General features: G+C 37.2%; 1 protein-coding gene across 1 annotated transcript in view; it reads right to left on the bottom strand.

Moving 5' to 3' along the window:
- Window positions 1–297: 297 nt before the first annotated feature.
- Window positions 298–11,443, bottom strand: part of SMCO3 (single-pass membrane protein with coiled-coil domains 3) — a 19,692-nt gene continuing 8,546 nt past the window's right edge. The window contains exon 2 of the mRNA XM_070790038.1: window positions 298–3,022. Within this exon, the coding sequence (XP_070646139.1) occupies window positions 2,330–3,007 (678 nt within the window). The 5' untranslated portion in view covers window positions 3,008–3,022 and the 3' untranslated portion in view covers window positions 298–2,329. The remainder of the gene's footprint in view (window positions 3,023–11,443) is intronic.

Raw genomic sequence — 11,443 nt, 5'->3', positions numbered from 1 at the left:
AGTATGTTAGATATGGGCTTCCCTCATAGCTCAGTTGGTAAAGAATCTGCCTGCAATGCAGGAGACCCCGGTTGGATTCCTGGGTGGGAAAGATCCTCTGGAGAAGGAAATGCAACCCACTCCAGTATTCTTGCCTGGAGAATCCCATGGGCAGAGGAGTAGCTTGGCAGGCTACAGTCCATGGAGTCGCAAGAGTCGGATACAAATTAGCAACTAGAGAGAGAGATGTTAGATATAGGTCAGTTCTTACTATCAGTTATAAATATTCCAAGATCTTGACGGAGATACATACTAATTTTTTAGAGAATATTTAAATGTGCGCTTAACCTGTAAGATTGGTCCCTTACCTGAAGCTTTGTTTTACAAGATTATTGATTTGGTTTTTGGCAGAATTCTGAGTCTCACAAGAGCAGTACGTTTTTAAGTTTTGGAATCATAATGCAGAATAAAAATTTTGAAGGTGAACTAAATTGTGATGTTTTGCAACTAATTTATAGAAGCAGTGTCAGAGGGAAAGAAAATGAAGACTAATTTTGAAAAGCTACAGTGTTTCCTCTAAATTTTTGAGATACGTTGTGCTTTTAAAATGTCAAGACGTTTCTTTTAATTGGATGCAAGAATCAGCTGTAACGAACATTCTTGCAGGAATTACTTTTAAAATAATTTTGTATGTACAACCCACAAGTCTCAATGGGGAGTTACTGGTCGTTGAAGGATTTAGAAAATAAACACTTGCTTCAGAAATTCAGCTGAACCGCTAGGCCTCTATAGCCTTGGGATTTTTCTGAAATTAGATAATTAATGTAATGGATCACCTGAGGTTTTTTGTATAGCAGGGAAAGCTTCCTCCTTTTTGCTAGTATTGAAAATGAAATTTAGTTTTTCTTAAAACTCATAAAGCAATAAATTACAACTTTCCTTTAAACAACAAATTCTTAAAAGAGTAGTGTCTCTCCTACATAGCATCCAGTCCCACCACTTCATGGGAAATAGATGGGGAAACAGTGGAAACAGTGTCAGACTTTATTTTTCTGGGCTCCAAAATCACTACAAATGGTGGCTGCAGCCATGAAATTAAAAGACGCTTACTCCTTGGAAGGAAAGTTATGACCAACCTAGATAGCATATTCAAAAGCAGAGACATTACTTTGCCAACAAAGTTTCGTCTAGTCAAGGTTATGGTTTTTCCTGTGGTCATGTATGGATGTGAGAGTTGGACTGTGAAGAAGGCTGAGCGCCGAAGAATTGATGCTTTTGAACTGTGGTGTTGGAGAAGACTCTTGAGAGTCCCTTGGACTGCAAGGAGATCCAACCAGTCCATTCTGAAGGAGATCAGCCCTGGGATTTCTTTGGAAGGAACGATGCTAAAGCTGAAACTCCAATACTTTGGCTACCTCATGTGAAGAGTTGACTCATTGGAAAAGACTCTGATGCCGGGAGGGATTGGGGGCAGGAGGAGAAGGGGACAACAGAGGATGAGATGGCTGGATGGCATCACTGACTTGATGGATGTGAGTCTGGGTGAACTCCGGGAGTTGGTGACGGACAGGGAGGCCTGGCGTGCTGCGATTCATGGGGTCGCAAAGAGTCGGACACGACTGAGCGACTGATCTGATCTCCAAAATGTTCCAAAGTGTTTAGACATTCACTTGAGGAAAATTCAATCATCACACCACAGTTGGTCAGGATTGATTGCAATTACAGCAACAGTTTTTATTTTTTATATTTTAACTTTTATCTCTTAACAGTCAATCTGAATTACAGAGTAGTAATTAGTAGAAGTTTCCAGAACAGTTGCCTCCTTTGAAGTAAATTGTTACAAACCAGATTTCAGTCTCTTCCAGTTTAGGGCAAATTGCATTTAAACTGATGGTCACAATTACCGTAGTCTTTCTGTTCCATTCGAAGGCTCAGCTTTTATGTGGGTGCAGAAGCTACTATGTCCCTTAGAACTAAATGATGTCTGAAGCTAGTGATAGTCTCTTCATTCAATGCAAATTTTGAAGATTTTGACTGGGAATTAGAAAAGGAAAAGGTCACCCTACATGCTGCTCTGCAGTAGCATTCACCCTAATGTTGATCTGTAGAGCACAGTGAGAGGACATCCCCGGATGCAGTCTTTCACTCAGGTCTAGCACCAACTGATATAGACATTCATTGTTGATAGAAAACTCTAGAGTCATCTAGTTGTAGCATTTCTGAGTCCTTGGAGTTGTTTACTATATTTCTATCTTGTTGGAAGCTTATGGAGAATGAACCTAATCAGAGAAGCAAAACACCATTATGGAGAGAGAAGCAGAAAAATATTCTGGTGGCAAATAAAGTAATTTTATTTCACTTGATGTTTCACTGTGTTGGTGACCTCAGTAATGGCATGATGATATTTTTCTGAAGCCGACTTGAATTCCACCAGGTGCTTCTCGTAACTTTTGATGGCTGCTTGAAGCTGTGTTTTCTCCACTGCTCCCAGGATGGCCCGGATGATCATATCTATCCCAAGGCCAAGAACAGCAACTCCTATGCTACCAAGGAGAGACGCACCAATCTGAGCTAGCACAGTGACCAACTTGTTAATTATGCCAGTTGTGACATTTGAGCCCACAAGTTTAACAGCCACTGCACTGGCGGCAGAAGTGGCTTCTCCTAGGATGACTGAAATAACCTTCTGTACTATCGCAATTTTCTCGGTTTCTCTTTCCTTAATATCCTGAAGTTTTCTATAAAGAGTTGGCTCTAGTTTATCTTTTAGTGCTTCATCCACCTTTTGCAATTCTTTTTGGATGTTCATCATGGCTTGGATGATGATATCACAGTTTTCTTTGATGGTCCCTTCTCTTTTCATTTCAATGGAAGGTAACGTACACCCTAAGTGCGTGTTTAAAACCCCAATCAGCTTATTGGTGGCATGGAAGCTGTCAGATAAGCAGTCAAGGAGCTCCTGGTGAAGACGGTTTACTTCTTGTCGCCTTTTTGGGTTCTCTGGATAGAGGAAGTCACTTTGAGCCATATTTCAATATGGTCTCTGAAAAATACAATAGGAAGTCTTTACTAAAAATCTTGAAAAATATCTGCTGGTTGCATAGATTTGACCAGGAACTCTTTTACTATGTGGATAAAAAAGTAGTATGCTACCTAAGGAATTTCTCAGAAAACTCAGCATGTTCTTCAAAACCATTTTTTGAAATGTGAAGTCACTGTATGAAAATACGGGTAACGTAGTGCAACCCATGGATGCATTAATTATGGCATTAGATCTTGTGATGGGGAGATTCCTAGATAGTACAGATTTGTGTTGGTCTAACATCTGATTACGGAGAAGACAATGGCACCCCACTCCAGTGTTCTTGCCTGGAGAATCCCAGGGACGGGGGAGCCTAGTGGGCTGCCATCTATGGGGGTCACACAGAGTCAGACACAACTGAAGCGACTTAGCAGCAGCAGCAGCAGCAACATCTGATTATTAATAGATGTGATTATTTCCAAGTAATATTTAATAATGTATTTGAAATGGTTAGCTCTTGATTACCAGTGCTTCTTAATTTCTTCAACCTATAGTCACCACTTTGAATAGACCTACCAAATTGATTTTCTAATATTTGAAATTAGTAGGGTTAGAAGAATATTAAGATCTCTGAGTTTGCAGGGCAATAGCTAATTTTATTTATGCACTCATCTTATTATTTGAGTGGTTATTCTATTCGCATGGTTTAAAAAGTATATAGCGTATATAGTATATGTAGTTTAAAGTATAACATATGCTCTGTTATTTTAAAATATTAAAAAAGAAATCAAAACACTTTATATCTTTACAGGCAAATATTTGCACTCCAAAACCTAAGCATCCAGAGGCAACACATATAACAATAGAATGTTTACAAAAAGATCCTCATGATAAAAGTATGTTTGCAAGATTGCTTAAAGTCTCACTTGCAGAGGCAGTCATGCTGGTGGAAGGGACAGGGCAGTTATGAATATCTCTCTGGTTCTCTATTTGCAAAGCTTTTAAGTTAAATTCTTTAGAATTGTCTTTACTGCACTTGGCCATTATTCAGATAAGCTAGAGTTGGCCTCAGAAAGAAGATAATACCATACCAGAAAGGTATTAAGGAATAAGTAGCAAGAATCCACCATAGGGGGGAAAAAAAGAGTACACCATAGAATGAATAAGCCTGATGTTTATATCCTGCTTGTGTTTGTACTTTTGGCTCAGAGAAAGGAGGAACAAGTGACACTCTTCTGAGTGAACGTGGGAGAAAGTTTGGACCCAGTGAGAACAATGTTCCTCGGTATGCGCACTTTGAGTAGTCTTTCTACGTACCTGACATTGATTTTTTTGTTTGAACTCGGGAGAGAAGAATAAGAAAATGGAGTCCTTTTTACCTGTGTAGGATCTGGCATATTCTCATTGAGAAAACAACATCCTGATTAATTGGGGCCCTATCTTTCTGTGACCATGGTTTTTGATATTTATAGTGTATTTCCAGTGCTCTTGCCTGGAAAGTCCCATGGACGGAGGAGCCTGGAGGGCTGCAGTCCATGGAGTCGCTACGAGTCGGACACAACTGAGTGACTTCACTTTCACTTTTTAGTTTCATGCACTGGAGGAGGAAATGGCAACCTGCTCCAGTGTTCTTGCCTGGAGAATCCCAGGGACAGGGGAGCCTGGTGGGCTGCCATCTATGGGGTCGCACAGAGTTGGACACGACTGAAGCGACTTAGCAGCAGCAGCATGGTATTTCTAAGCCTGGATATTGGGAACCTTGGAAGCATGGGATAAAGGAATGAAGATATTTTCTCTCAGGAAAGTAAACATGAATATAACCTATCCTCTATGTTAGAAAGATACAATATGGAAACGGAAACGGGAAATTTTTGAAAAACAGATTAGGAACATTATTATTTTTGCTCTTAGTTTTAGAAAAATGCACTAGTACCCCAGATGGAGTAAATTGTATCATGGCCAGAAATTAATTTTTATCTTTGATTTAGATATAGTACACACACACACACACACACACCAGACACAAATGTCCACAAATCAGTAAATAGAAAACATCTCAATTCTGTTTAAAGAAATTGTTTGTTGAGTGAGTGAAGTGAGTGAAAGTCATTCAGTCGTGTCCGACTCTTTGCCACCCCATGGACTATACAGTCCATGAAGTTCTCCAAGCCAGAATACTGGAGTGGGTAGCCGTTCCTTCTCCAGGAGACTGTCCCAACCCAGGGATTGAACCCAAGTCTTCCACATTGCAGACAGATTCTTTACCAGCTGAACCACAAGAGCTATTAAATATTCCCCAAACTCACTATTGGGTTGCAAACTGTAGTTTGCTAACCACAAACTATTACTTTGATTTTGCTTTTTTTCTCCTAGAAATTTTACATTAAACCTTTTTGTTGTTGTTCCTAGTATTCAGATCTTATTATAAAGTGAAAACTCTAGTTTCTGGCTTTGAGCTCTAAAGATCACAGACTATATCCCCATTCAGAAATTTATGTGAGAAGAGTCTTTCATACCCTTAACAAGTGAAAAATTTCTCTAAAAACTATCATGTGCCATTATTTGAAGGCATAACTTTTAGAAAAGGTGTGTGGTTCTTTTTACCTGAAGATAAATACTTGGAGAGATAACTTTCCCCCTTGATAAGAGGTTAAGTGCTTCCAAGTAGTCAGTTGCTTTTCAATTAATTCATTGTTTTAACACAGCTTGACAATTAATCATAAAGTACATTTGAAAGACTAGACTTTTCCTTTCCTAGACATTGAAGCACCTTAAAAACACAGTATGAACCAGTGTTGTACCAGGTGCAAGAGTAGATGGAATTATGGAGCAAAATAGTCCCCAAAGGAGACCCTGATATATGTTTGATTTAATATATATGTAGACACTCAAATCAGTAATAATTGAAATTAGTATTCCATAAATGATTCTGGAGTATTAAAAATTTTTAATGTTATCAGTGTAAAATTTTAAATGTTATCAGTATAGTATATGTAAAAAAAAAAACAAGTGATACAATAGCTAGAAGAAAATAGATAATTTTTAAATGTCTGTATGGAGGGCTTCATAGGCTTAAAACCAGTGAGAATAAGTCACACAAACTTTAACAATGATTACCATGTAAAAAGAACTAAAACTGGTTAAAATGGAGGAAAAATGAAAAAATATTGATTTCTGAAGTTTAGTTGTTAATAAGGGAAGCAGTAATAATCTCATAGCTAAACACACTTTGAACAGACAGTAAAATAAGAAATAGTAATAACTCATTGATGAAAGGTTCAGTCTTACCATAAATCAGACACAGTGTTTTTTCATCTACAAAAGTAATATTCTCTTTCCTTTACATACTAAAACCCTTGGGCATTCATTTTTATACTCTTTTTCCTGGGTTCCAGATATCCATAATTTTGTGCCAATAACAAGTCTGAGTAAGAAACATCATGATGTGCTCAGGATTATTTTTTACATCTAATGAAGACAGACTTTTATTTGTCTTGAGTCAGGCTTACCTTCCTTTTTTCACTTGGGGAAGGGGACTTGACAGTTTCTTTCTGCAGAGAGATCTTCAGCAGGCATGCCACTATACTTGCCCCAGTACTGAATACAGTTTAAAACTAGTTCTATCCCAACAGTGAGATAAACACTAGAGAACTAGGTGGAGGAGAGGTGGCGTTTGAAGGTGAAACCAAGGATTATGTTTTGGACAGGTGAAACTTGAAGAGCCCAATGAAGGAAGTAATTTAATAATGCAGTAGCAATTTATCTAATGGATAGTAGTACTTTACTATTATAAGGTAGCATGCTAGGCTCTGTAGAGCCTACAGAAATGAAGTAGATATGGTCCCTGCTTTTATAGAATCCTAATGTAGGTAGGAAGTTAAAGACATTTAAGACTGCAATGTCAAGTTGAAGGCAGTATGTCATACCAAATTATAGATAGAGGTGGTGCATGCCTTCTGCAAACTCATTTAAAAGAACTCACACTTTGAAGTAAGATACATCATATGGTGTCACTTATAAATGGGAATCTAACAAAATGGTTTATGTGACCTTATTTACAAAACAGAAACAGAGTCACAGATGCAGAAGATAATCTTATAGTTACCTGGGGTAAAGGGAGGGGAGGGATAAACTGGGAGATTGGGATTGACATAGATATACTACTATATTTAAAATAGATAAGTAATAAGCATATGCTGTATCTCACAGGGAACTCTACCCCATATTATGTAATGACCTATGTGGGAAAAGAATCTAAAAAAGAGTGGAGATATTTATATAACCAATTCACTTTTCTGTACAGCAGAAACTAACACAACATTGTAAAGAAAGAAAAGAAGAAAGTGAAGTCACTTAGTCGTGTCTGACTCTTCGAGGCCCCATGGACTGTAGCCTACCAGGCTCCTCAGTGGGTGGAATTTTCCAGGCAAGAGTACTGGAGTGGGTTGCCATTTCCTTTTCCAACATTGTGGATCAGCTTTATTCCAATAAAAGTTGAAAAAACAAAAAAAACCCCTCACGCTTTAATAATATTGACCTTGGGGCCATGTGGAGACATCCAATTATCTAGGGAAATGATTTGTACCCTTTCAAACTGATGCTCTTAGATACATGCTTGATATTTAAAGGACAGGTTATACACCATTTGGAGAAGGCAATGGCACCCAACTCCAGTACTCTTGCCTGGAAAATCCCATGGACGGAGAAGCCTGGTAGACTACAGTCCATGGAATTGCAAAGAGTCGGACACGACTGAGCTACTTCACTTTTTATACACCATTTGGAAAATCTTAGTTGGCAATGGGAAGCATTTGCACTACTGCCCATGACAGTTTAGCTCTGACACTTGAATTGCTCCCTTCCCTCAGCAAAACGAAAAAGATCTGCCATCAGATGGAGTCACCTTTCTTAAAGATCACAGTTGTTACTCAGGCATGCCTCAAGTGATCTCTTACCAACAATATGTAGTATTGTACCCGAGAGGAATTCTGGGCCGTATACTTTCCTCTATCTTATTGCATTTCAGGTTTGACCTTTTAAATACTGACTTTAAAATTCAATCTTTTAAAATAATTTTAAAGTCATTTAAAAAATGATTTTTAAAGTTCAGCATCAGCAGGCAACTAAGTGGTGTATTTAATCCAGCTCTGATCAGCAGCATCTTCTGTATGGCAGATGTCAACTTTACACTATTTTTTATCATATGATAGTGCTTCTTATTAGCAATGGGCAGTTACCATTCACTTCTGTACAGCCTACTTTGAGCTGCTATTTGAGCATTTTACTGTGGTGGTTCATGAAATAGAAAGAGCCTTGTGCAGCCTGATGGGGAATTGCTAACCAGTAGGTGGAGCGCTTGGCTTCTGGCATGTTAATTTCACCCCAGCCTTTACTAAAGTAGTTGTGCATTCTCTGCTGCTGTATTTGGGCTGTGGGTGGGTAAAATTTTGTGTGATAAGAGAGTTCTGTTGCTAAAACAGTTTGGAAATCACATGTGTTTTGGCTTATTTTATTTAAAAAAAGGAAGTAGACAAATCTTGAAGCTACAGCTCGTATTAGGGACTTGGAATGAAAACAAAGACTAGCTTCAGATGGATTCTTATTGAACTTAACTCATCAATTTTGTTGAAATTACAAGTAAACATTCATAATTAAAGAACATGTAAGAAATGGTAGAAATATACTGATGATTTTATCTAAAAGTTAATTTTGTGATACTGTGCTTCCCTGGTGACTCAGATGCAATGCAGGAGACCGGGGTTCGATCCCTGGATCAGGAAGATCCCATGGAGAAGGGAATGGCTACTGATGAGTGTATCTAAAAATTAATTTAGTGATGTGACAGTTGTTTTAGTTTTTCAGGAAAGGAACCACCTTAAAAGTATATTGATTATCAAATATGTAGATAAATAATTCTCAGGATACTTTTGTGAATTACGTAGTGCGTTGACTGTCCAGTGCTATAGGAATTTAAACAGAAATTTTAGGACCAAGATTATTAGAGGAAGATTCATGGAGAAAGTGACAGGTGATTGTGCTTTGATAGGTGGTAAAATTATAACACGAAGAAATTAAAAGATTTGATAAAACTATTTTAAAAAGTTTATAGCAATAATATATAAACACTTTAATATCCATAAGGAAAAACATCTATAAACCTACCATCTTGTTTTTTTGAATTATTCCTTTCCAAAGTTTATTTAAAGGCATAAGTGCTTTTACAAAGTTGTGATAATAGTATAAATAAAATTTCATCTTATATTAATTTAAATACTTCCCCCTATTTCTAGTTTTATAATTATTTTATTGGTTATATAAAATATACATATTTATATTTTATAAACTATTTCATATATATTTACCATAATTTACTAAATCCTTAATTGTTTCACTATCTTAATATAAGTATTTTAATACACATGATCCTTTTTCTCTCAATTATCTGGATTATTTCCTCAGGGTAAATTTCCAGAGGAAGTTTGAATCATAGAAGCATATAATTTATATAATTAATAGGAATAAAAATTTATATTACTTTTGATATGTACTGCAAGTGCCTTGCAAAAACTTTTCCACCTACATCAAAAGTTAATTTTTACAGCAGGACACTGGGTATGTTTCAGTCAAAGACAATTCTGTTAAATATTACTGGTTTGAGAAGCATAAGGTCAAATTTCAGAGAGTTCTTGCTTTTGTGGAAATGTATCCTGAAAAAGTGATGAAATGACACTGAAATTTGCTTACAAATGATCTAGAAGGGAGATTGGAGTAGGTTCATAGAGGTAATAAGATCAACCTTATACTGATAATTTTTGAAGCTGGATTATGGGTATACAGGAGTTTATCATTGTCTTCACTTTTGTGTATGTTTGGACTTTTCCCATAATAACAATTAAAAATAGGAAGAAAGAAGAAAGCAAAGACCCTTTCTCAGCTTCTGATGTCTGGTCATTAGCGCTCTCTAAGCTTCTGCCTTTCTCCATGCTGTCTGTGTTCCTCACTATCCATATTGGGTCTAGCTGTACTGCAAGGTTCACTTATCTGGGAGTGTGGGTTTAGGGTATGGGTGAAATCAGAAGCTTTTCAGGAGAAAATAACAGCTACTAACTAGTTCTGAGCCTCCTTTAAATCAAAACCATGGCCTTTAATTTAAAAAAAAGTTGATCATGCTGTGATGATACTCTGATATAAAAATTGTTTAAAATAATATTTCTGGCCAGAAAGCAGAATATTGAGGTCGTTCACCAGCATTTATCAGATGCTCACTTGAGAACCTCTGCCATTTGCCTTGAGTAAACAAAGTTCCTTGCCCTCAAGAAGATATCAGTCTATTTGGAGACACATAGCAAATGCCCAGTGGTATTTAAATGTAATAGAACTTATGAAGGAACATAAGCACTAGACATTAACTAGAATTAGATCACACATTCATTCTTCTAACGGTACTGAATCATAAATGAATGTTAAAGACATAAAAGATGTTACAACCCATATAAACAGCACATTTTCACACACAGGTGTCCTTTCATCCTTATTCTTTTCTAAAATTGATGTCTTTACCTACTTTATCTTCCCTGCTGACTTAATTATATAAGCTGTTAATTTTCTTCTTTCTTGGTATTTTCAGAGACATAAATGATCACCAGGAACATGTCATGGGATCCACTTAAAGTTGTTTTGTTGCTTTATTATATTTATAGCTAGGATTCAAGTCTAGCATATTACTGTAGATACCTTTTAATGTGGAGAAGCAGAGTATTATATCAATACTAACAGAAATACCCATATTGCTTACCTTGCTGTGTTTCTGAGGCCAGTGGTCCCAGCAGTTGTTTAGGAGTAGTTGTTGTGCTTTTTCATCTGGTTTCATCTGGATGTTTCTAATGGAATGTGATGACTTACAGGCTTTGTTAGTCTCTGCTGGGTCCCTCTGCCTGTCTGGTTTATTGACTGTTTCTACATGGTTTAGTTCTCAGAATTCTTTTACCTTCTTTATTAGTATAAAATCGGTATGTATTAAGTAATATTGGACTGCAAGGAGATCCAACCAGTCCATCCTAAAGGAAATCAGTCCTGAATATTCACTGGAAAGACTGATGCTGAAGCTGAAACTCCAGTGCTTTGGCTACCTGATGCAAAGAACTGACTCATTGTAAAAGACCCTGATGCTGGGAAAGATTGAAGGCAAGAGGAGAAGGGGACGACAGAAGGTTAGATGATTGGATGGCATCACTGACTCAATGGACATGGGTTTGGATGGACTCTGGGAGTTGGTAATGGACAGGGAGGCCAGGCGTGCTGCAGTCCATGGGGTCACAAAGAGTCCGACATGACTGAATGACTGAACTGAACTGAATATAATTTGAAAGACTCATACAAAGATAAAACATTAAATTTTTTATTCTTTAATGGACTTTTAATTTGAAAAATGCTGTCCAACTG

This window comes from Bos indicus, chromosome 5 (genome assembly GCF_029378745.1).
Source record: "Bos indicus isolate NIAB-ARS_2022 breed Sahiwal x Tharparkar chromosome 5, NIAB-ARS_B.indTharparkar_mat_pri_1.0, whole genome shotgun sequence".
Classification (NCBI taxonomy): Eukaryota; Metazoa; Chordata; class Mammalia; order Artiodactyla; family Bovidae; genus Bos; species Bos indicus.
This window is presented reverse-complemented; position numbering and strand designations above follow the sequence as displayed.